This window comes from Trifolium pratense, linkage group LG3 (assembly GCF_020283565.1).
Source record: "Trifolium pratense cultivar HEN17-A07 linkage group LG3, ARS_RC_1.1, whole genome shotgun sequence".
Classification (NCBI taxonomy): Eukaryota; Viridiplantae; Streptophyta; class Magnoliopsida; order Fabales; family Fabaceae; genus Trifolium; species Trifolium pratense.
Genome location: NC_060061.1, coordinates 46,514,398 through 46,541,311, shown reverse-complemented (window position 1 = coordinate 46,541,311; position 26,914 = coordinate 46,514,398). Strand labels below are relative to the sequence as shown.

At 33.4% G+C, this 26,914-nt stretch overlaps 3 protein-coding genes across 3 annotated transcripts; all 3 read left to right on the top strand.

Annotated features, from left to right (window-relative positions):
* The first annotated feature begins 804 nt into the window (after positions 1–804).
* On the top strand, positions 805–4,814 carry LOC123915244 (tryptophan synthase beta chain 2, chloroplastic-like). Its single transcript, XM_045966386.1, has 3 exons — positions 805–1,115; positions 1,659–1,753; positions 4,798–4,814. Exons 1-3 carry the CDS (start codon positions 805–807, stop codon positions 4,812–4,814), a joined length of 423 nt encoding a protein of 140 aa, XP_045822342.1.
* Positions 4,815–16,707: 11,893 nt separating this feature from the next.
* On the top strand, positions 16,708–20,837 carry LOC123917164 (receptor-like protein EIX2). Its single transcript, XM_045968818.1, has one exon. It carries the CDS (start codon positions 16,727–16,729, stop codon positions 19,880–19,882), a length of 3,156 nt encoding a protein of 1,051 aa, XP_045824774.1. The 5' UTR covers positions 16,708–16,726; the 3' UTR covers positions 19,883–20,837.
* Positions 20,838–21,774: 937 nt separating this feature from the next.
* On the top strand, positions 21,775–26,685 carry LOC123917163 (probable folate-biopterin transporter 4). Its single transcript, XM_045968817.1, has 7 exons — positions 21,775–22,025; positions 22,362–22,489; positions 23,371–23,592; positions 24,357–24,806; positions 25,545–25,742; positions 25,829–25,966; positions 26,265–26,685. Exons 1-7 carry the CDS (start codon positions 21,945–21,947, stop codon positions 26,524–26,526), a joined length of 1,479 nt encoding a protein of 492 aa, XP_045824773.1. The 5' UTR covers positions 21,775–21,944; the 3' UTR covers positions 26,527–26,685.
* Positions 26,686–26,914: the final 229 nt, after the last annotated feature.

The window sequence follows — 26,914 nt, the reverse complement described above, 5'->3', positions numbered from 1 at the left end:
TGTGTATATGCTATAAACTATTTTTATAAGTTATCTTGGAGAACTTACTAAAATAAGCTGAAAAAAACTTATGTTTTTAGCAAAATCTGTCAAATAGTCTCACAAAACTTATGCCGGTAAATAAGCTCAAATAAGTCAAATCCAAATAGGCCTTTGGTTCACAATTTTCACCAAATACATCAATTTTCTTTGATCAACTTTTGCTTATATTTGAGACTGGAGTAGTATGCTATAATCACTTAAATAAGCTGTTTATTCAAATGGTGCCTTAATAGCTTTTTGTAAAGAATAATTAAATGGGCATCTTCAGAATCCAAAATAGTTTATGAATTTTGTAGAAATAGGTTGGTGGGATGGACTAGGGAGTTACTGTTCTTTCCTTATTGTTTTGTGGCAAATTTTACGTGCTTGATGACCCTTATTTAAAAATTATCCAAAACACTAATGACAGCCGAATTTGTCACCAGAAGTAGAAGCTCATGGTCCTCGTTGTCCTGACCTCACGGTCTAGTGGAGGAGAACCGTGAACTTCTACTTCTATGGCAGCAACATTGGTAGTCTTTGAAGTTTCAAACGATTTTCAAGTACTTATTATCTATCACATGTAGAACACTTTGTTTAGTTACCTTTGAATCTTGAAACCCGTTTGGGTAATTCAGTTTTTATGAATAAAACTAAAATGGGTATCTTCAGAGATTAAAAAGTTTGGTTTTTGCAGAAAGAGTTAGCTGAGGTTCTGAAGGACTATGTGAGTAGGGAGAGCCCTCTTTAGGTTCAGTTTGCGGACCACATCCATATCCTATGATGGTAAGAGAGTTTCATGCCGTGATAGGGAAAGAAACAAGAAAACAAGCATTGGAAAAATGGGGAGAGAAACCAGATATTCTGGTAGCATGTGTTGGTGGTGGTTCAAATGCCATTGGTCTTTTCCATGAATTTATTGATGACCAAGATGTTAGGCTGATTGGAGTCGAGGCTTCCGGATTAGGCCTTGAAAGTGGCAAGCATGCTGCTACATTAACGAAGGGAGAAGTTGGGGTTTTGCATGGAGCAATGAGCTATCTTTTGCAGGATGATGATGGACAAATAATTGAGCCTCATTCTATCAGTGCAGGGTAATTCATCTTATTGATATTGGTTACATAGTTATCAGTATCTTACGAGACACACACGTGAGTCGTATCTCGATTCGATACAAAACTGAACTCAATCGATACATATATCTAGTATGTATCTATTTTATATATGAATCAAATTTTAAATCCCAAGTCCTGACTCATTATGATGAATCTCGATTCATTATGACAATTCCAAATTCACTACAAAGAATCCCAATCAATTCTAATGAATCACTATCTAAACTTAGTGTAACTAACCACTTTTTTTGGTCAACTTTGTATAGTCAACCACTTTTATTTTTTCATTTCATCTATGACTTGAATCTTGAATTATTTTGAGGTTCATATATAATGTCAGCTTATAATTTTGTTTTGTCATATCTGTTTTTACTTAAAATTGTCATATTATTATTGGTAATGTATATCTTAATGTTCATAATAAGATTTAACTCGAGATTTGGAAAATAGGCATTCGATTTGCGATTTGAATCTCAATTTGATAACCATGTTTGGTTGTCATTTCTTGTTGTTGTTGTATAGGTTGGACTATCCAGGGGTTGGACCAGAGCATAGTTTCTTGAAAGATGTAGGGCGTGCTGAATACTACAGTATTACGGACGAAGAAGCACTCGAAGGTAGGTACCCTATAATAATTGCTTTGTCAAATGTACAATTATATATTTAGCAGATAATTAGTCAAAATTTTAGTTATACAACAAGAATAACAATAGCCAAACTAGTGTTGTCAAATAGCGGCTATAGCAGCAGCACTATAGCAAGATAGCATAGTGGAATTTGGACAAACCATTATTCATCCATGATACATGATTTATTACAAAGTGTTGTCAAACTATGGCAATAGCGGCGTTGTAACACTGTAGCATAGCGGAGTTTAAACAAACCACTATTTTCTGCAATCCATGATTGACAACACTAAACGAAACCTTATCTTATTGGGTGGTTAGATACATATATAACATCATAATTCCCCATCATGTATGAATCTTGTGAACTTTTGTTGTGGAGAGAAACGGAAAAGAAAGAATGAAGTGGCCTGAAGTCTAAGAAAAAGGAAATTTAAAACAAGTGACCACTTCTACAATGGTATAGCTATTTTCCCACATTTATTGTGGTGTCTTAGTAATATAATCAGAATGCCATATTCGACATCCACTTTGTAAATTGTTTAAATTTGGGGAATTTAGGTGAAAGAATAGGAGAAAATAATAAGGAACCATAAAATATTATTGATCATGATGTCAATAACCCTAATTACAATATTTACATTATTTACATTAATCAAATAGTATGATACTACCTTGGTATTTATAACCAAGTGAATAAATTTAAATCTAAACTAAATCCTTTTATTATAGGGCTAAGAATAAACAAATCAAATCGAGATATTTTCTCAACAAATAATATTATAATATTTTCTATTCTAACACTCCCCCTCAAGCTAAAGCTTACTAAGCTTTAAGCTTGTTACAAAATTAACCCTGAAAATAAATTAAATCCATTGATAGCAAGCCAACGAAGAGCAGCAACCAAAGAAGCAGTAGAGAAGCGGCTGAAGAGATGAATCCATATCAAATTAAGTAAAAATACCTGTGGATTCAAATATCACAAACGGGGTCCCGCGGATTAAATAATCACAAACGGGTAACTGTGGTTAAAGGTAACGGGACCCGCGGATTAAAGAATCACAAACGAGTAACGGGATTAAAGGTAACGGGGACCCGCGGATTAAAGAATCACAAACGGGTAACGGGATTAAAGGTAACTAGGACCCGCGGATTAAAGAATCACAAACAGGTAACAGGATTAAAGGTAACTAGGACCCGCGGATTAAAGAATCACAAACGGGTAACAAAATAAAAAGAAAATTATTTTAATTTACACTTTTTAAAATGGGTAATATAGTAAACTTAACTCATGTTTTGCATTAAATCAAGAAAATTAACTACACTTAACTAAATTTCTTAAACACTGCGTAAACAGTTTTTTTTTGCTTATATTTATGTTCGGAGAGAGTACGCTCTTATGTATAAGCAATTTCTATAACAAAGATTAAACAAGTCCAATTGTTTTCATATAAGCTATAAGATTTTTTAATGGAAATTTTATGAAAATAAGCTAAAAACAGTTTATGGATATGTTATAAGTTGTTTTTGTAAGCTCTACTAGTGCTTATGCTTGTATATAAGCTCAAACAAGACAATCTAAACATGCCCTCAGAAACTGTGATAGACAGTCTCCCACTTTGATAAAGTCATAAGGTCTAGTTTTGTATAGGTAAATATTCTTATTTAAATTTTAATTTTTGTTTTTATGATTAAATAAAATTATAATTATCGATTAAAATTAAATTAAAATAATTAACACTTAACGATTTATTTTTTAGTTTTTTGTAATAAAAACAAAATTTATTTAATGAAATTATACGATACAAGATAGTGAATTTATTGTTGGGATAATTAGAAGAATTATTAGGATTCATTTCACTAAAAAAAGATTAAAACTTCAAAAGAAAGACTAATTAGGAAGATAATAATAGATTAAGATAGTGAAAAACTTGGTTTTTTTTTCTGTGTCCAAATGAAATGAACCAAGTCTCTATTTGTAGAGAAAAAAAAAATCACGAATTTTGGTAAAAAAATAAAAAATTAATTTGCAATGAGATAATTGAGTTCAAAGGATAAAAATCAAAAAAATCGCGTGCCCCAATCAGAAGCAGCCACGTGGCCTGCTTTATCCAAACAATCTTCTCTCTCCGCGTTGAACAAGCACTCACGCGTGTTGTCTGCGCGTGTTCCCCACGCGCCTGTCTAGGCCAATCTCTGCGAGACAGCTGTCCCCCGTGGCAGTGTTCAACACAGTTGAATATATTCATCTCCTCTTTCATCCACATCAGTTTCAACACAATAGGTGCAATGGTTTCAACTGCAAAATTGGTGTTGAAATGAGATTCACCCATTGTTTCTCTAACTTTGATTAGTAAAGGTTCTTACTCACATGTATATATTTTATACATTTTCTAATTAAAAAAGTGAAAATGTAAAACTATAAGGACTACTTGTCATTTGGCTATGTAAACCGCAAGCATGGATTCTCTGCAGTGACATTTTGCCTGCAGTGTAATCTCGGTTTACTGCTCAAAGTTGTATGGTGCAGATTTACACTAGACCATATCTACAATGAATCTAAAAGTAATACTGTATTTTTCTTATATATCTATATCGATATATAAAAAAGATAGATGAGTTTGGGCTGAATTTTTAATATTGCCCAAATTATCCTTAAGTCGATTTCACTATTTTCTCCCCCCATTAATTATTAGCGGCAAACGGTTTGCAAAGAATACAAAAGTGTAACAGCTATAATATGTATCGTTTGCTTTATAAAAAAGGAGAATGTTAACTTGTGCCCTTAAGACACATGTTAAGGAAGCAAAAATAGAAATTATTAAATGCTAATTTGTGCATTTTAACTTTTGAAGCATTAAATTTCTTGTATCATTAAATGTTGAATTTCTATTTTGATATATCTTAACATGTGCCCTAAGGGCATATGTTAACAAGACCCTTTTTTCTTCTTACAAAAATTATGTATGACATAACCATCTCAGCCATTCTTTTGCTAATATTTTGTTTTATGTTTATGGTTTTCTTTTTGGCAGTGTTGATTGATGATTGATGAAGCATGGGTTAAAATTGGAAGAGATTGAACTACTACATGTCATGGAGGTGAGTGATTTTTAACAATAATTCTAAATTTTTTTCGTTCAAAATGTATATGCATGTTCTCCATTTTTTTCCCTTTTAATTCAATTTCATAATTTTGTTTCCTTCAATTCATGTCATTATTTAATGAGTAACTTTGTTAGAGACTTCCACCGAAGTAATAGAAATAATTTACTCCAAAACAAATTAAATTCAAAATTTAAATCTTTAAATAACTTACAATTCTAATTATTATATATAAAAAAAGCATGTAAATTAAACGACAATATTTAAACTTTTGAGAAATTGAATCTACAATTTTAAAATAATTTTTTTATATTTTTTAATTGGTTAAGGAAACAAAATAGTAATATAATCTTAACAATAGTGCATTCAATGCTTTGAAATTGTTTTTTTAAAAAATCTACTTAAAACTTTTATTTTTATTGTCATTGTTTGTTTTCTTAACCATTGCCTCATGGACCCATTACTTTTTTTTTTTCCTGCATAAAAGAAACAATTTATTGATGTATCACTATTGTTCTCGGTTGTTTTTGTTCTCACTATTGTTTCTCCAATAATGTCTCCTTTTCTTATTCAAATTTACACAATATTATTTTTTTACTTTTTTACTTCTTACTAATGTTTTGTATTTATGTTAATTTGAGGCGGGTTTCTACGAAATGAGTGAGAGGCCAATTATTGTCAAGTGCCAAAGGTGGTTGCATAGAGTCTTGATGAAATAGGGTGCAAAACTATCTGGCTGTCAAAAAAAATTATATACTCCATCTGTCTCGAAATATAAGCAAAAAAAAAAAAGTTTTCACACTTATTAAGAAACTTTAAATTTTGGAAAATGCTAAACAGTGCCCCCGGGGCACTGGTTAAGGATATCAAAATAGAAATTTTATCTTGGAAATTGTGAATTCAATACTTTAAAGATGTAAAAAGTTATTATCTCTCATCATTAATTTTATTCTTTCTTTCTTTTTTTAGTATGCTTAACTAGTGCCCCGGGGGCACTGTTTAGCATGACCCTTAAATTTTATCAAAACAAACAATTGAGTTTCCCGTATTACCCTTGTTATAATTACTTCTTGTTAATGAAAAAAAATTAACTTTTTGAATGATAAAAGCTAAAAAGTCATATTGAAAGAAGCTAATTGAGACTATGTTTCTTTTTGTTTTATCAAATATTTTTTGTAAATATTGTTTGGGCAAAAGAAACTTACCAAAAAATATTTACAAAAAGAAACATAGTCTCAATTTTGTACACACGTTAGCAATTAGCATATAATAAAACAAAAAACAAGCGGATAGATACGGATATGAATTTTTTACATTTAACTTCACGTCTCTGTGTGACTTAATTTGTTATTTTTTAAAAACTAACTATTTGTTAAAAAAAAATAGATGTATAAAAAATTTAGAATAATCATTAACATAAATTAACAGAATAGAAAATGCGATACGAATCGTGTCCGTCTGGCAGAATAATAGTTTTTGTGACAACTTTATGTGGAGTGTGGAACAGGAACCGCCAAAAAGTCACTGGAGTGTGGAACACTTTTAGATTTCTAAGGAGTTGACTTTGACCAACAAAACCTTGTTACGCGGTTTTTCACAGACAACAGTACTATTACTGCTTTCGTCAAAAATAAAAAAACAGTACTACTACAGTACTACTGCTAGTATTACAAAAAAAAAAAACAAAGTTTTTCATAATTTACTCTTTGATGGTTTGATGATTTGTTACATGTTAGTTGTGGGTACCGTATGCAAATTCACTTATGTGGTTTGTTTTTATTGGTTGATAGGTAAATACCTTCAAATTATGAACGAGTACAGTAGGCCTCACCATAATAAGATATTTTTTTTATAAGCCTCGCCATAATTAGATTAAATATTATCTCGGTTTTGTACCGAATCTCTAAAAAAATTAGTGGGACGGAGCGAGGAATTAAAACTTCAGGGGATCAAGTCCAACGAGTATAATTTCATAAGGTAATAAATAAATTTTTTAGTGTTCAATATATACAAATAATTTAAGAATTTATAAATAAATAAAACAAGTGAATTCTTTTTTTTCTAACCATCTTTAAGCTTAAATTTTTCAATTAAATTTAAAATATAGTAGTGCGAAGAAATATATTATGTCAAAAGACAAAAAACACTTAGAAAGAGATTATAAAAATCTCTTATAATATAAGTTTGTATACTCACAAGCAAACCCTAAACCTAATTTATTTTCCCTCCACTTTTATATTGCAGTTTTTAATTTAAAAAAAATACAATTTTGTGTTTACTATGATTCAAACCCACAACTCTTCACTACAATACAACATTTCAACCACTTTGGCAAGTACACAAATTGTGATTTAAATTATGTCCACAAAGTGTTAAGCATTATCAATTGCTCGACTTTTTTCATATAGCTTTTAGTATTAGAGCATCTCCAATAGTGATACTATTTTGGGTATTATACATTACTAACAAGTGATCTCTATTATATTTATTTTTTTAACTTAAATTGATGGGTATTAAATTGAGGATACGGTACCTTAAATAAGATATCGTATCATCAATTTTGATATCCTCTATGTCACGTCATGAAACTCCAATGAATTTTTTTTTAAGGTACGGATCATTAGTCTATGAAACTTCCTACAATACTCTTTTGTTTTTTACGCCTCCTATAATACTCTTACTGAAGATGCTCTCAGAATTTTTATATTTTATTTTTTAATTTTATTTTTTAACGTTATATATTACAGCTAATTATACCCATGCAATTTTTATATTTAAATTTTATTTTTTATCGTTACATATTACAACTAATTAGACTCATGCACGGCATGAGTCAAAGTTCTAGTTATAGTAAAAAGAGATTCAGTTGATACAATATTTGTGTAAAAGTAAACGTGCGAATTTTAAAAAGATATCATATTGATGATGAATATTTTTAATAAGGTGAACACCTTGGTACTTCGAAATTTAGTTGAGTACTGATATTCTCATAGATAAAATTCAATGTCATGTCATATTTTATATTTAAATATCATTTTTAAATGGATTTTGTCAATGAGATATTGATACCTAACTAAATATTATGGGTACTAAAAAATATTACCTTTAAATAATCTAACAATTATAATTACTGTCAGTGTAAAAATTATTTTCTCTATTCATAAATATAAATTAAATCTATGATAAAAATGAACGTAATCTTTCATTTTTTAATGTGTCTATTCTAACATTCTTTTATGTGATAAAAAGGCTTTTTATCAGTAAAAATAAAATATGTATACAGGAGAAGCAAATAATTGACATATACCTAATGTGCCTAACTTAATAGCATAGTGTAAAAAAAGTTGAAAATGTTGGGGGGACTGTGGCCACGCCTTGCCCCTGTTGTGGCTCCGCCACTCATACACTTAATTATAGTAAATCTTTTTGGGAAAAGCTAAAATGTGGTTGAAGGGCACATGGAGACCCAATCTTTTTCTATCTAAAGAAAATATTAGCTCATTCTACCGGTTGAACAATAGTTATAAAAACAAGGTCAATTGACAAATTTAATATAATAATATCTGTGATTTTTACGAAAGATATGTATTATATTTATGGCCTTATTGGAACAAGAGAAATTGACTCCCTCCGTCCCAAAATAAATGACCTAGTTGATCACTGTCACGTTTGTTAATATACAACTTTAATCATTAATATTTGAAATTCTATTTTATTAAAAAATATAAAAATTATATATTTTGAAAATACTCATCGAGACAAATCAAACAACATCTCATATACTAATATTTGCATTTATATATTAATAAAAAAATATGGTTAAAGTATATCATATGAATAGTACACAAAGTAAAAAATAGATCATTTATTTTGGGACGGAAGGAGTATTAAGAAGAGAGATACCGGGTGATTTCTCATGTTAGAGAGATTAAAATAACGTGGGAACCTTATATATATTTTTTTTGTTTTTCACCGTCAGTTTAATCTGGTTCGGGGAACAGTTCTGAAATCAAGTGGTTTCAGCCCCCTCCCGATCGCAGTTGTGAGGGATCGAACCGTGATCCTTCCTACCAAGTTCAGCGTCAATCACCACTGAACTAACTAAAAATCGGTGGTTCCTTATACTTTTTGTTTCCGGAGAAAGTGGTGAGAAAGTGTTGGAATTAATAAAAAAATATTTAGTTTTTCACTTTTGACCACTTGCTTTGTCACTATTTAAATTGCTAGAGAACTTGTAAACGTCACCAATTAAAATTATTGTGTATATGCTCAGGGGCATTTTTTATTTTTTAAAAAATAATTACCTTTTTCTCTTGTCACTTACTATCAAACCAAACAAAGAGAGACGTAGAGAATATCTTCTTTCTTTTCTATTTCTCTCATCTTTCTCTTATATCAAATAATACCTAAAATTTACTTTATTTCTCATATTTTTTCTCTTCTTATACTCACTCTCACATATTTCTCTCTTTCAACTATATTTTTTAGTCAAAATTCAATTCAATGGTTCATATGCAGTGACTGCATGAGATCCAGGTCCCTTTTATTCTTCTCATAGAGTCATAGTCTCTCTCACATATTTCTCTATTTTTCACTTTCTCTCCTCAACCAATCACACCTTGTAACACTGGTTGGTATCACCTCACCTGTTCGGAATGACATCCGCAAGAATCCTGCATTCAGATCAAAGTTTCATGAGATGTGCGCGTTGGAGTAGATCCCTTGGTGATTTCTATTATGAACTCGGTTGGTAATATCTTTTTAAACTTGATTAATTTCACAACAAATTATTTTCTTATGCATGTACTGTACTTACAATTGGCAAAACACGTTTTCTCGTTATGGATTCATTCACATTGCATTACTTTACAATTGGTAAACACTTCATATTTTAATGGCTTAATTGCAGTTTTCTTCCCGTATTTTGACCGTGTTGCATAATTGATCTCCTATTTTAAAATTCGATAGTATTGGTCTCCTAACACATATTTTGTTTAAAATATGGTGATACAAAGTATTTTAAACGAATTTTATTTTTATTACAATTTCATCGATATTGGTATTTTCTAATCACTGGTCATGTGCTCGTTTAAAACATGTTACGCCAATTTATGGTTAAAAATTATAATAGAGGAACCAAAACTGTCATATTTTAAAATAGGGAGACCAAATCTACAAAATGATGAAAATATAGTACAAAAACTGCTCATAATTTGACACTTTTCTGTGTAAATTAGCCTGTGGAGTGTGAATGGAAATGCTTTGACCAACGAAACCTTGTTACGACGCGTTTTTTCCACAGGCAACAGTGCTAGTTCTTAGTACTACTAGTCTAAAACAGAATGATTACATTACGTACTTGTTTGGTTCCACATTTACAGGCACTAGACTCACCTTTTTTTCATTCATTGAACGTGATTTTAAAACCTCACAGAGATGAGTCCAGATCCACTCCAGTTTCTTATGCTCCATTTGCTCCAGTTTCTCTTTTGATGAATGACATGTGGCAGTGAAAAAATTTGATGGCTGAGATTAAAACCCCTCAACTTATGCAACCCACACAGAAACATAAAACTCTTGCGAACCAACAACAACCTTTGTTCCATCAACGACAACTTGCTTCCATCTTCTTGCATCACCTCTAACTTATAAACAACACAGTCATCATCACCTTACATTTTTAGTGTTTCTTACTTTATATAATTTTAATCTCTTCAATTTCAATAATCTCCCTTAATATTCAATCAATCTGAAACTGGGAATAAAGGGAAGCAAATCGGCAAAAAGAGAAGGGAATGTGGGAATCGATCGTAAGTTCTCTGTTACTGTTTGTTGAAATCTGGATGAAGAAGAGAAAAGAGTATTGTTTTGTTGATGAAGCTTAGAATCACAGTATTACACAGCCAAAAGCCTAAATTTACTTTTGTTTTCTTCTGATTATCAACCTCAATTGAATCCTAAAAATTGATTACAAAATATATCCAAAATAACTACATGAACGATTCAAGAAGTATTAGAATATAGGCCTTGTAAACAAAGTGTAACAAACTAAATGAGCTGGCACTAGGTTGTTAGCAATTAGTTAGGCCTGGCTTAGCTGGCACCCAGTCAGTTAGAGAGTGCTGATGTGGCATTGCCACTTGTATCTGTATATACAGCTCTATTTAAAGAGCCTATTGTAACTGTTCAACAAATGATGAATTGATACAATTGAAATGAAAAGTCTTCACAAATATCACTCTCTATTGTTTTCTATTATGGTATCATGAGCCTCTAAGGGTTCAAGAAACACGATTCCGCAACAACAACAACACCTCAAGATCTTCATCTTCTTCATCATCAATGGCGACTGATCCTCTATCAGAACTGATTCCGGTGAACAACGCCGCCGCAGATCTACCAAATACAAACAAAGAATCGACGAAATCGGGCTTGACTCACTCACTCACCATCAAATTAGACGAGAAAAACTTTCTTCTATGGAGTCAGCAGGTAAATGGTGTCATTACTGCACATAACCTTCACCGTTTCGTAGTTAATCCGGAAATCCCTCTCCAATTCGCCTCCGTCACCGATCGATTGGACGGTAAGAACTCCGACGAGTACCAGAAGTGGTTATTCAAAGATCAATCGCTCTTCACTTGGCTTCTTTCAACAATTTCCGATGGTGTTCTTCCTCGCGTCTTAAGCTGCAAACACTCTTATGAGGTTTGGGAAAAGATTCACACCTACTTCAATTCCGTACTCAAATCACGAGCGCGTCAACTCAGGTCTGAATTGAAAAACACAAAGAAACACTCAAGAACGGTAAATGAATATCTCTTGCGCATTAAATCCATCGTGAATTCCTTGATAGCTATCGGTGATGTTGTATCTGAACGAGAACAAGTAGATGCTATTCTTGAAGGATTGTCTGAGGAATTCAATCCCTTCGTGATGATGGTCTACAGTAGATCAGATACACCAAAAGTGGAGGACGTTGAGGCGTTGCTCCTCCTTCAAGAATCACAGTTCGAAAAGTTTCGACAAGAATTAGCTAATCCAAGTGTATCAGCTAATGTTGCTCAAATTGAATCCAAGGATAGCAACCACAACTCTGATTCAGAAGGCCAAGACTCAGGAACTGAACATTACAATGTCAAGACTCATCGCGGAAGAGGACGCAACAAAGGCAGAGGTCGAAGCCGTGGCAAAACGCCCAATACTGGTAGAGTTCAATGTCAAATCTGCTCCAGGAAAAATCATGATGCGTCAATCTGTTGGTACAGGTATGATCCCTCGTCTTCTAGACCTAATGCACGTGGTTCCAATGCTGGTAACAACCCTAGACCATCACATTACAATCCCTACCCTCGCCCCTCTGCACACTTAGCTTTGCCTCAATACTACAACTCTATTCCAGATATAGACACTATTTCTGCAGCATCTTGGTATCCTGACTCAGGTGCATCACACCACCTCACTTTCAATCCCAACAATCTGGCCTATCGTGTACCTTATCAAGGGCATGATCAAGTTACCATGGGAAATGGCCAAGGTGTGTCAATCAAGTCTTTAGGTCAATCAAGTTTTTGCTCACCTTATGATCATAGTGTTCATTTAAAACTCAATGACTTACTTCATGTTCCTAATATATCTAAAAATCTGTTATCTGTTAGTAAGTTTGCTAAAGATAATAATGTCTTCTTTGAATTCCACCCTCATAACTGCTATGTTAAATCACAGGGTTCTAATACCATCCTACTGGAGGGCTCTGTTGGACCAGATGGATTATACAAGTTCATGCCCTTTGAATTCAACCCTACTGCTCAGTCTAGTCCCTCTTTGCATTTGAATAAAACTCCTAGTTTGTTTTCTAGTCATTTGTCTGCTTTGAATAAAAATATCCAATGTAACAATGCTTTAACCATTGGACATGTAGATAATACTTTACATACTTGGCACCTAAGGTTAGGCCATGCCCATCATAAGGCTGTTCAAACTGTACTAAAGTGGTGTAAAATTCCTTTTTCTAATAAAGCTACTACTTTCACTTGCATTGCTTGTTGTGTTGGTAAATCTCATAGATTGCATGCACCCTTATCTACCACTATCTATACTAAACCCTTTGAAGTCATTCATTGTGACCTATGGGGCCCTGCTCCCTTTAAATCTTACTATGGGTATAACTACTACATCACCTTTGTAGATACTTACACCAAATACACATGGTTTTATCTTCTTAACCAAAAGTCAGATGCTTTAAAAGCCTTTACTCAGTTTCTAAAGTTAATTCAAAATCAATACCAAACATCTGTTAAAGCTGTGCAATCTGATTGGGGGGGAGAGTTTAGACCCTTCACTGCAATGCTAAATACCTTGGGAATCCAACATAGATTGACTTGCCCTCATACATCTCACCAAAATGGGACAGTTGAAAGAAAACACAGGCAAATAGTTGAAATGGGACTTACTTTATTGTCACAAGCTTCTTTACCTCTTCATTTTTGGGACCACAGCTTCACTCATGCTGTTCATTTAATCAATAAACTCCCCTCCAGTGCTCTATCATCTTTTAAGTCTCCTCATCATGCATTATTTGATTCCTGTCCTGACTACACTCAACTGCGTGTATTTGGCTGTCTCTGTTTTCCCCACTTAAGACCATATAACAAAAATAAATTACAGCAAAGGTCTAGTCCTTGTGTGTATCTTGGTATATCACCCCAACACAAAGGTCACAAATGTCTTGATGCCAATGGCAGAATCTACATATCCAAAGATGTGATTTTTCATGAGTCTCAGTTTCCATACACAACTCTATTCCCTACAAACTCTAGTAGTGACAGCAGTCCTAACAACAACACACCTGAACCAAATTCTTTCCCTACAATCAACCTCAATAACCCACCCTTAACAATAAATCAAATCAACTCACTAATATCGCAGCCCATCCCTTCATCTCAAAATACTCAGCCCTCCAACAGTGCTTCTTCAATGACTGACTCTATCAAACCATCCCCACCTACTGTCTCTTCACACAATGATCATCCAATGGTAACAAGGGGCAAAACTGGTAATTTAAAGCCTAAGACTTTTACAGCCAGCATTGAACCATCCACTGTTAGAAATGCATTAGCTGATCCTCAATGGCTTAAAGCTATGCAGAGTGAGTACCAAGCTCTGATTGACAATAAAACTTGGTCTTTAGTCCCTCTCCCACCTCACAGAAAGGCCATTGGCTGTAAATGGATATTCAAAATAAAAGAAAATCCTGATGGGACTGTCAACAAGTATAAAGCTCGCTTAGTAGCCAAAGGCTTTCTCCAAAAACCTGGATTTGACTTTACTGAGACCTTCTCCCCGGTAATTAAGCCTGTCACTGTAAGAATTATTCTTACACTAGCTGTCACCTACAAATGGGCAGTCCAACAAATTGACATTAACAATGCCTTCCTAAATGGTATTCTACAAGAGGAGGTATATATGACCCAACCCACTGGTTTTGAGGTTTCTGATAAGTCACTAGTGTGTAAGCTACATAAATCTTTATATGGCTTAAAGCAAGCCCCACGTGCCTGGTATGACAAACTTACACAAACATTGCTTCAAATGGGGTTTGTAAAAAGTAAGTGTGACCCATCTCTTCTAGTACATCATCAACAAGGAGTCTGCACCTATGTCCTTATATATGTAGATGACATCCTCATCACAGGGTCAGCTCCTCATCTTATCAAAGATCTAATTGACAAACTCAATGTCAAATTTGCTCTCAAACAACTAGGAGAAGTTGACTACTTTTTGGGTATACAAGTTCATCATAAGCCTTCAGGTAGCTTATTACTGCATCAGTCCAAATACATCAATGATCTTCTAAATAAAACAAAGATGGAAAATTGCAAACCCATTGGTTCACCAATGGTCAATAGCTGCAGACTAAGTAAATTTGGCACTGATTCTATGCAAGATCCCTCCTTATACCGGTCCACAGTAGGAGCTCTACAATATGCAACCATCACAAGACCTGACATTGCATATAGTGTAAACAAAGTGTGTCAATTTATGGCACATCCTCTGGAGTCACATTGGAAGGCAGTCAAAAGAATTCTAAGATATCTTAAAGGGACAGTTCATTATGGACTACTATTACAGCCTTCATCCTCAAGTCCTCCATTCTCTCTTAGGGCTTATAGTGATGCTGATTGGGCCACTGATCAGGATGATAGAAGGTCAACATCAGGATCATGCATCTTCTTTGGCCAGAATCTGGTGTCTTGGGGTTCAAAGAAACAGCAGTTAGTAGCCAGGTCTAGCACAGAAGCTGAATATAGAAGTATGGCAAATACAACTGCAGAACTACTATGGATCCAATCACTTCTCCAAGAGCTACAAGTTCCCTTTCATACTCCTACTCTTCTATGTGATAACATCAGTGCAGTATCTCTTGCACACAATCCAATACTTCATTCAAGGACCAAACACATTGAGTTAGATATTCATTTTGTTCGAGAAAAGGTCCTGTCAAAACATCTTCATGTACTTCACGTGCCTGCAAGTGACCAGCTAGCTGATCCTCTGACCAAGCCATTATCTCCCTCCAACTATGCAACAATAAGAGTCAAACTTAAGGTGTTTCCCTGTTTTGAAACCCCTTAGGTTTGAGGGGGGAATATTAGAATATAGGCCTTGTAAACAAAGTGTAACAAACTAAATGAGCTGGCACTAGGTTGTTAGCAATTAGTTAGGTCTGGCTTAGCTGGCACCCAGTCAGTTAGAGAGTGCTGATGTGGCATTGCCACTTGTATCTGTATATACAGCTCTATTTAAAGAGCCTATTGTAACTGTTCAACAAATGATGAATTGATACAATTGAAATGAAAAGTCTTCACAAATATCACTCTCTATTGTTTTCTATTAAGAAGGAAGTGCAATGGTGGCGAGATTTCATGGCGGCGAGATTGTCTGACAGACATGGCGGTGAGATTTCATTGCAAGAAGAAGGATGGCGGCGCTACAGCGGCGGCGATCAAGGCAAAGAGAGATGGTGAAGCGACAGTCGACAAAACACGACTGTTGTTGTTGTTGTTTGTTATGCTGCTGTTGTTTGTTCATAGGATTTTTAATCTCAACCATTGAAATTTTTAGTTGCCACGTGTCATTCATCATTAAAAAACTGGAGGAAATGGAGGATAACAAAATGGAGTGGATCTCAACTCCACAGAGATGAGTCTAAGTTTTCTCCATTTATTATTCTTCCATTTGTTCACCATTTAGAGAGATAAACACAATTGAAGATTAATGGACCCATTAAAAGTGGGTCTCACTAATTTGTGGAAAATAATGAAATGGAGCGGAATAGAGTGCAATGAACGGAATGGAATAAATCTTGCATTCCATTGTTTGGATATTTTAAAAAGGAGAGGAATAAAATTGAAGGTAAGTGATGGTATTTGATGAAATTCATTATTATACTCCATCCGGTTCCATTCCATCTCATTCTATCAATCCAAACATACCTAAAAGAAGTGGAAAAGTAAAAAAATTAGGAGAGCCGACGGGCACTATGTTCAACTCATTTTTAACTAAAATTAATTATGTCAAACTCAATTCTACTAAAATCAATTCTTTCCTCCGCATAACCAAACACATACTACATAAAAACAAATTAAAGCATGTTCTTACCAAGACATTGAGTTCAAGTGGTTAATGAACTCCCCCTCGTTCAGGAGAACCTGAATTTAATTCTTCTCGGTGAAAATAATTATTAGTCATACTTTACTTACCTTGCAGCCGAACTCTGAATTACCAGGGCCCCTTCCCTATTAAAGCGTGTTCTTGGAAAAACACTTATAATTACTTTTCGAATATAAATTGATCGACATGCCTATTTATTTTGTGTTTGTGGACTCAATTATGTCATTATTTTCCAAGTTACTTGCCCACTCTACTCCCTCGAATATGTCAACAAGATACCAAAGTTTTGTTTTTGTCATTATTTTCCTTTTGAGTCACCATTCATCATTTGGTTGTTTTGAACAAGAGAGGCAAGCACTTGTTGAACTCAAAGGAAGTTTTAATGATCCATCATTTAGACTTTCCTCTTGGGAAGGAAATCATTGTTGCATATGGAAAGGTATTAGTTGCAACAATATTACAGGACATGTTGTCAAAATTGACCTTAGGAATCCATGCTACCCACATAGAGGAGAAGATTATCAATCAAACTGTTCCTTCTCAAAATATAAGCTTGAATCTCAATATATCCATCATTCTCTTTCAAAGTTCAAATATCTTAGCTATTTGGACCTTAGTGGAAACAATTTTAATTCAAGTCCAATACCAACATGGTTTCATTCTATCAACCATTTACAATTCCTTTCTCTCTCTGATTCCCATTTTAGTGGCATGATTCCAAATAATCTAGGAAACCTCACAAAATTGTACTATCTTGATCTCAGCTTCAATTCTTGGTTACATTCTGATGACATCAATTGGATTTCAAAACTTCCATTGCTTCAATATCTTTACATGAGTGATGTTTTTCTTGGAAAGATACACAATTTATTCATGGTACTTAACATGCTTCCTTCTTTGTTACAATTAGACTTGATTAACTGCAGTTTAACCAAGATGCACGGTAATGATCATCAACATGTTCGTTACACAAATTTTTCTGGCATCGAGTCTCTCAATCTTGCAGATAATAAACTTGATGCCTCAGATTTGAATGCTTTAAGATACATGAGTACTTCAGTTGAATTTATTGACCTTTCTAACAACAGTCTCAGTTCAGTTCCATTTTGGTTGAGTAATTGTGCCAAACTTGCCTCTCTCTTTCTTGGAAACAATGCTCTTAATGGCTCAATTCCACCCCCTCTTCAAAATTTGACTTCTTTGATAGAGCTTGATCTTTCCCAAAATAACATTGAATTTGTTCCATTGTGGTTTGGTGGGTTACAAAGTCTTTTGTATCTCAATCTTTCATTGAATCATGTAAGCCATATTGAGGACTCTTTACCAACATTTCTAGGAAATATGTGTAATCTTATATCACTAGATTTGTCTGGAAACAGAATTCAAGGAAGTGCACTCATCGGCGAGTTGCAGTCTCGCTGCGTTGGGTTTGATTTAGAGGAACTTCATTTGAGCAACAATAATTTCAATGATCAGCTGCCAGAATGGTTGGGACAACTTCGAAATATTTTAATTCTCGGACTTCATTCAGGTTATTTCCAAGGTCCTATTCCACATATTTTGGGAAAATTGTCAAACTTGCGGTATTTAATCCTTGCTAACAATCACTTGAATGGATCTATTCCAAACTCTCTGGGAAAACTGGTAAACCTAAGCTCCTTAAACATTTCTAATAACCACTTGATAGGAGGTTTTCCTTGCAGTATAACATCACTTGTCAATTTACAGTATTTAATTCTGAACAACAATAATTTGACTGGGTCTCTTCCTAATTGTATTGGACAATTTGTTAACCTAAACACCTTGATGATTTCTTCTAATCATTTTTATGGTGTTATTCCTATGAGTATTGAGCAATTAGTTAGCCTAGAAAACCTTGATGTGTCAGAAAACTTTTTGAATGGTACAATCCCACAAAATATTGGTCAACTTTCAAATTTGCATACCCTCTATCTTAGTGAAAACAATTTGCAAGGGAAATTTCCTCAAAGTTTTGGTAAACTTAAGAACCTGCAAAATTTAGACTTGTCTCTCAACCATTTAGAAGGCATGTTTTCTGAGATAAAATTTCCTAAGTCACTAGCCTATTTGAACCTCACCAATAACCATATCACTGGATCACTTCCCCAAAATATTGCTCAAACATTTCCCAATCTCACTCACTTGCTTCTTGGAAACAACCTCATAAATGATTCCGTTCCATATTCATTGTGCAAAATAAACTCTTTGTACCAAATTGACCTTTCAGGCAACAATTTAGTTGGCAACATTCCTAATTGTTGGAGTTCAACTCAAAGATTGAATGAGATAAACCTATCATCTAACAAACTATCCGGAGTTATTCCAAGCTCGTTCGGTCATCTTTCGAATTTGGTTTGGTTACATTTGAACAATAATAGTCTTCAGGGGAAGATTCCAAAACTGTGGAGGAATTTAAAACAATTGTTAATCTTAGATATTGGAGATAATCAAATATCAGGGACTATACCTTCATGGATTGGGGACATTTTCTCCTTAATCAAAATTCTTGGGTTAAGACAAAACAAGTTCCAAGGATACATTCCATCACAACTTTGCAAACTTTCAGCTTTGCAAATCTTGGACCTTTCTAACAACATGTTGATAGGTTCAATCCCTCACTGCATTGGGAATCTTACAGCAATGGTTCAAGGTAACAAACCATTAGTTTCCTTAGCTCCCGGAGAGCCGAGGTATTTTGAATGGTATGAACAAGATATGAGTCTAGTCACTAAAGGAAGAGAATATCATTATACAAGAAATCTAAAACTTGTAGCCACTGTGGATTTATCAAACAACAATTTGAATGGACCTATTCCGAAAGGGATAACTCGTCTTACTGCTTTGATAGGCCTAAATCTATCACGCAATCATTTGTCTGGTGAAATTCCTACAACCATTGGCGACATGAGGTCACTTGAATCATTAGACCTTTCTCATGATCAACTTTCAGGCTCAATTCCACACATTATGTCTAGCTTAACTTTTCTAAGTGTCCTAAACGTGTCCTACAACAACCTTTCAGGACCAATTCCACAAGGCAACCAATTTTTCACATTTAATGATCCATATATTTATGTTGGCAACAAATTTCTTTGTGGTTCACCATTGTCCAATTGTGATCCTGATGAAAATTATAGAGATGAAAATGGAGATGAAGATGACAAAGACGACAAGGTTGAGGAATTGTGGTTTTACTTTGTGGTAGCACTTGGATTCGCTACTGGATTTTGGGCGGTGATTGGAGTTTTGTTGTTGAAGAAGGGTTGGAGGCATGCTTGCTTTAGATGTATGGATGAGGTAGTGCACAAGATAATATGGTGAATTGAAGAAGGGTTTGGAGTTTCAATTTGGTGAACATGGGAAATTTTCTGGGCTTTTGATTTGGGATTTTGGTGTAGTTGGCCATGGAAGAAATCGAAGATGAAGGTGACATGTCACGATCCAATCGCTAGTCATGACCGGCGCACAAGCCACCACTAACTAACTCTGTATTTAGTCTGGCAAGCCTAATACAGTGTAACAAATATACTTATTGAAAATATAGTTACTGAGATTATAGCTCAACAGGAGGATCCCTGGTCCTCCCTATTGCTTTATATGCTTTCTAGTACTATGGTTGTATTCTTCATTTTCCATTATTATCGATGTAGTAAGTACTCCTACTCAATTTTATTTTATTTTTCTTTCAAAGTCTATCAATTGCAGTGAAAATTAACCTTGCAACACTGTTATAGTAAGCTAAAATCAAACTTCAACTCTAGTCTATTTTAATTCACATCAATTTCTCACAAACAATCTCATCATCTTAAATACCCACATTATATGTATTGATAATCTAAGAACATTGAAAATTATAAGAACACTTGTCCTTATCAAGAATAAGATTTAGGTATGTATCATATATTTCAATCAAGTCCTATGTTAAGCAACAACACACACACTACTGGTTTCCAAGTTTGGTAAATTATCTACTCAAAAATATTTCAATTTTCAATCCAATACTAGTTAACAAAATATATGCTAAGAAAAACTAACAACACAGGCACAAAATCAATTTAAAATCAACATACTACTCAACTTTATGAACCAAGAAGTCTCCCGGCAATAGCCATTACACATTGGTGGCACCTCCTATGTCACTGAAGAAGGAATCTTCTTTGCTCAAAGCAGTAGATGATGTTCGTTTTGCAAAAGCAGTAGAAGGAATTCAACAATATTGAGAGTGAAAATCAGCTTAAAGAGAAATTTCAGATAGATTTCATGGTGCTTATTTTCCTCTTTGCATCACTTCCATTCTTCTTTTTTTTTAAATTATTAGATGAAAAAAAAAAAAAAAACCAATGCAGCGGAATCATTTAAGTAACTTGTCACGTCTGCTTTGACTTAGTCAAAATTAAACTTTTGCAAAAAGGATAAAGATAGAGGGTCAGAAGTGCTATTTTGAAATATAGAATATCAAAATTGCAATTTTCTGAAACTTAGAGGATCAAAAGTGCAATTTAGCCAAAAAACTAATACATTGATGTTCAACTTTGGTAAAACAATTTTTTTTCAGATTTTACTTATCTTTTGATCGAGCTTTAGATTATCATTTACCGGGATTTTTTTTTCTTCTGAAAATCAGTGAGTTAACTTATAACACAAAAAAATATATTGATTAAAAATTATATTGATAATGGTTAAATATATAATGAAAGATAATTAATATCTTATTAAAATTATGAAGCGTGGGGGGCTAAAATCGCACATTTGAAACGTGGGGGCCAAAATCGCACAATTATGAAACGTGGGGAGCCAAAATCGCATATTTGAAACGTGAAGGACCAAAATCGCACAATTATGAAACGTGGGGGGCCAAAACTGCAATTTAGCCAAATTATAAACATATAAAATAAGATAATATTGTTAGTAAAACAATTTTTATAATTATATTTTTTGGTAAAAGAAATGATTTTTTTTTTGTTTTAATAACCTAGTGACTAGAAATTGAAATGATTTAGTATAATATTTTTGACACAATGATTTTGTATAATATAAGAAAAATGGAATAATAAAAAACAAATAGCAAAAAATTAATTAGTCAAGAGTCAAAGTCAAATATTACCACGACCTAACGTGTCAAATTTTGGTTCGATCCATGGACGTGTCAGAAATAGAATTCAATAACGAAAATAACCTCATTATGTATACTCAGAAAACTAAAACGAGAGGGTTAAAATCGTCAAGAGAAAATAACTTCCTATTGTCGAAACCGTTAGGAGGGAAAAAGCACAAACTATAATCGTTATTCCTTCAAAATCAACAACAATGGAATCACCATCAAAATCTTCACACTAAGAACAAAGAAACAGGGTTTCAAAAAAGTGAAATTTTTGTATCAACAATGATTCAATGGACGAAACAGTTGAATGCTGCATTTGGGTTCTCATTTCTTTGGCTAATTTGCTTGATTTACTTCACCCAGGTTTCATTTCTTCAAATTTTCATAATTTTCTTGATAAATATTCAATCTTTGCGTTAAATTTTTAATGGGTTTTTGTTTTTCTTTGAGATCTGGTAGTTTCTTGTTGGTTTTATTAGGCGTTGTTCAATTCATGTTCTTGCTCCAATTTTATTTTTTTTTAATAAATTTTCTTAGATTGAAGTTTTTTTTTTTGTGATATTATTCTTTATTGTTTTGATGAATATATGATTCTATGTGTTTGATCAATTGCTTTAGTGACAACATTTTATGATCATAGTTATGTTTTGTGTTTTTGATTTTTCCTTTTGCTTAATTTAATTAACTTTATTGATGCAGGGTTTTAGGTCTTTTGTATGGACAGCAATTTCATATCACCTTAAAGATAATCTTAATTTGTCACCCTCAGCTTCTCAATTTGTGTTCTCGGTTGCATTTTTCCCATGGAGTATTAAACCGTTATATGGGTATGAACCGTTGAATTTTCCCCCCCAATTGTGTATCATGTATTGGATTTATCTTGTATGCAATGTCGGTGTAAATGTTTTTTACAATGTCGATCAATTATAATCGTCAGATCATTAGATTATAACTATCTTAAAAGTCACATGTACGATTAGTTGTGATTGCTTGACAATCTAAAGAGTTTTACATTGACGGTGTATCAAAATTAAAATATTCTATGTTCACACTTAAAGAGGCTTAAGATAGATACACGCAAACACTAATATATCTATATCTAGTGTAATTTTGGAAATTATATCTACATGAATAGTTTTTTTATGAATTTACGATGAATTTTTGTGCTAATGTTTCAGTTTAGAAAACCAGAATGGCAATGATTCTATGGTCTGTTATTAGCTTTCTTTGCACCTACCAAGAATTTGTGACATAGAAAATGACGAGAGTTTTTCTATTCTGAATAATGAGAAAAGGAAAGGACAAGGAAAAGTCTTTAAATTAAACAATAATATATAATATCAGCAACCATTCTTCATCGCCTGTAAGAATTACTTTTCGCTATCATTGGAACACGAGGATATGGTTTTTAAAATGATATACATTTTACCATTATATGAGATATGAAAAAAACAAAAAATCCATAATAGAAGGCAAGTTCTTGAGTTAACTCTGATTGACAACGCTTTTGTTTTATTCAACATGAAGAGTATGTTCACAAAGAGAAACTTCACTAATGCTTTTCAATCTCTATCAAATCTAAACTGTGTTGACAATATCAAACTGCAGTTTAGTTTGTGTAGTTCGTGTGTTTACGTGTATCTGTTTGTTTACTAAATCAATCTCACACTTATTCCTTACAATATGGTTTTTGGTTAATGATGAACAGAATACTTTCTGACTGTATCCCAATTAAAGGAAGTAAACGGATTTCGTACTTGGTGATTGCGACTGTGCTCTCCCTTGTACCATGGTTTATTTTAGGTTTAAGTTCAAACTTGAGGAATTCAACATGGCATCTGATGGTATTCTTGACTGCGCAAAACTTAGGATCAGCTATGGCAGATGTTGTTGTCGATGCAATGATAGCTGAGGCTGTAAGATATGACAAGTATGTATGCATCTTCAATTCCCTGTTTCTTTGTATGAAACAAATTGTTGCATGTTGATTAGTATGCTTGCATATAGATATCGTAAATATTGCAAAAATGTTGGATCATATATTGGAATGGTAATTAAGAAAATCTATGCCATTTTTTTCGTGTTTGCTTGTACAAGACTATGTAAGATACTTTTTGTTTGAATTTTTTCTTTCTCTAATATATGAGCTTCCAATCTCTTAATACAATGGACCAGTGAGCGTCAAAGGGAGTGTCTAATACCGGATCGGTTAATGTTGTGACTTTTTTTTATAAACCTTTAACTTATCCTTATTTCAGTTAATAGATCAAAACATCTTTCAACCTTCTATGATAGATATATTTCTTTGCATGGTAGCGAAATTCTTTGCATTGTATGTGTATCTGTCTAACATATAATGTGCACCATGCATGCACTTCATGGAATCTTTGCAGAATTATTTTTTTAGGGCCTGTTTGGATTAAGTTATTTGAATTTATCTACTGGAATAGACACTTGTTTGTTACACTGTATAAAAGAGCTTATAGAAACAGCCTATGACATGTCCATAAGCTTTTTTGAACTTATTTTCATAAGCTCTCCCTGATAGCTTACAAAAACAACATAGATTAGATGAAAACAGTTGGACTTTATTTTATCTATGGTTATAGAAATATCTTATACATAAGCACTTAATTCAGCTGTTTATCCAAACATGACTATTCTCTGTGATTAAGTATTTGCTTTGTTGGTCAGGGCCAAATTTGCAGGAGACCTCCAATCATTATCTTGGTTTTCAATGGCTGTCGGAGGAATATGTGGGAGTTTGTTAGGGGGAGTTGCATTATCAAGATTACAGATATATACAATTTTTCTTCTGTTTTCTGTACTACCGTGCATACAACTATTATCATGCAGTTTTGTGAAGGAGAACTCTGTAAATAGCGAAGTTTTAGTCGAGGATTCTATTGCAACGGATTTACATACAGATGATAGTACGCTAGATGAAGATAGTTCTTTAACTAGAAAGTCACACAGCAGTACAAGAAAAAGAAAGAAGGGAAAAAAGAACCCAAAAAATAGAGCAGGAAATACCAGCAAATCAAAGATTCTTGAGAATGGCTCCTTGGCAACAAAGTGGTACCATTCCTTGAAAAAAGCAATTTATGATTTGTGTCGTGCATTTAGACAGCCAATGATTTTGAGGTAACCAATCATTTAAGTAGATATTTGAAATTTTGGCTGTTTACTTTTAAGATTATGGATGATTCCTTGTTGAAAGCACATTTTATATTTGAGCGTTTCATTCATATATCATTATAGTTTATGGTAAATTTACATCCTGGCTCTGAAGCCTCCTATATGTTCCTGAATTCTTGTCTTTTCATTACGGAACACATACTCCCTGCTACTGGATGTAGCACAGACCCTTCAGATCAATGACATGTCCAGTGTCCGACACGTGGTCACATTCAATTATATTCATTTTCTTAAATTATTATCGGTGTCAGTGGTCCAATGTCCTGCTTCATTCATACTCTCCAAACCATGTAGACATGAAAGGTTTGTTAGCAAAATTGCAGCCAAATAAAAAATATAATTTCCATCCTCCTTCACATTATGGCCCTTAAACATTTGTAATAAACCAATTATTTTGACACGCAAGCAAATTGTGGTCACATAAGTCTTGCTTATACTGGTTGATGCTATCTTCAAAATCATTATCTACTAAGGTTTAACTAATAAAAAGTAATGTTTCAGAAACTGGCTATATTATATGAGAAGTTTTAAGCTTTCTTTTCCTACTCATTATTATGCGTGTGTTTTTTTTTTTTTTTTTTTTTTTTTTTTGTATTTATGGCCTTGAAGAATGAAGCTAATTCATTTTATACATATGTTATAAAATAGTTAGTAATAATCTTTGCTTTATGTTCTGGAGGACAGACCTATGACTTGGTTTTTCCTTGCCCACATTACTGTTCCCAATCTTTCCACAGTCTTATTCTACTATGAAACGGAGGTTCTAAAACTTGAAGCATCGTTCTTGGGGACAGTACGCGTTGTTGGTTGGTTAGGACTTATGCTCGGAACCTTCATTTATAACCGTCACCTAAAGCATATGACACTAAGGAGAATTCTCATGTAAGCAACTAAGGAATGTTTTTTCATTAGTTGATAATTAACTTGTGTATACTAAATTTACTAATATTTTCTTATTATGATTACAGGTGGGCCCATGTTGGTTTAGCTTTCTTGAATCTTCTGCAGATGGCTGTTGTGTCTAGGAAAAATATTGCCTTTGGAATACCAGATAGGGTTATGGTGCTCTTTGGCTCGGCTCTTGTCGATGGAATTAATCAATTCAAGTTTGTCACTGCTTCTCATTTTAGTTTCTTTATTTCTTTTTTTCTTAAGCATGTGCATAGTATAGGATATGTGAAAAATGTTTCCAACAACATAAAAATCAGCACGAATGGCATGCAATTACAGAGGATGATCTCTTCGTTTTTTATACATTCTCGTTAACCATATTGATTGTGCTTATTTTCCGTTGTTTTATTGCTTATCAACCATAATGATTTGATTTGAACAATTTTTGTCTTACATCCGTAGTTCCAAATTTCGATTCATTTTCTGATTTTTCTCTTTGTAAAAAAACTGCAGGTTTATGCCATTCCTGATTTTATCTGGACAACTATGTCCTCCAGGAATTGAAGGGACATTATTTGCTCTTTTCATGTCAATTAACAACTTGGGAACAACAATAGGGTCTTTTGTAGGTGCTGGATTGGCTTCCATATTGAACATACATTCAGGATCTTTTGACAATCTTCTGTTAGGAATTGTTATTCATGCTTTGTGCAATTTCATTCCAATTGCTTTTCTGTTTCTGATACCAAAAGAAGCAACAGGTTCATCATCATAGATAATTAGTTTTTGATGAATATGACTAGAATTGGTTTTGTATACTTCAGTTAGTATTTGCATAGATATTTTGATAGTTGATTTTTTCCACTTGTAAACTGGAAAATATTAAAGAAAGTAAAAAATATATGAATTGGTTTATACAAATTTTCTTTTATTATGGCATTGATTATCCTTATTGTATATACTCTTGTGCTATATTTTTGGTTAGCAGGTGTAAGTCTACATGAATAAAATAGGTGTTCAAAGGAAATTGATTTTCTCCATCGAAAAGAACTTTGAGAAAAAAATGTGGAGATCTCGATCTTCAAGATCTCCACATTATCATTGATCAATATCTATTTCAATGCAAGAAATCTTGATTCGTGGTTAACACATTTTGGTTAGTT

Bases quoted from the DNA above. Each gene is read 5' to 3' on its own strand.
- LOC123915244 (XM_045966386.1), top strand. From the start codon at position 805: ATGGTAAGAGAGTTTCATGCCGTGATAGGGAAAGAAACAAGAAAACAA. The intron at 1,116-1,658 runs GTAATTCATCTT...GTTGTTGTATAG, and splicing joins CCTCATTCTATCAGTGCAGG to GTTGGACTATCCAGGGGTTG.
- LOC123917164 (XM_045968818.1), top strand. From the start codon at position 16,727: ATGCCTATTTATTTTGTGTTTGTGGACTCAATTATGTCATTATTTTCC.
- LOC123917163 (XM_045968817.1), top strand. From the start codon at position 21,945: ATGATTCAATGGACGAAACAGTTGAATGCTGCATTTGGGTTCTCATTT. The intron at 22,026-22,361 runs GTTTCATTTCTT...TTATTGATGCAG, and splicing joins GCTTGATTTACTTCACCCAG to GGTTTTAGGTCTTTTGTATG. The intron at 24,807-25,544 runs GTAACCAATCAT...TCTGGAGGACAG, and splicing joins AGACAGCCAATGATTTTGAG to ACCTATGACTTGGTTTTTCC.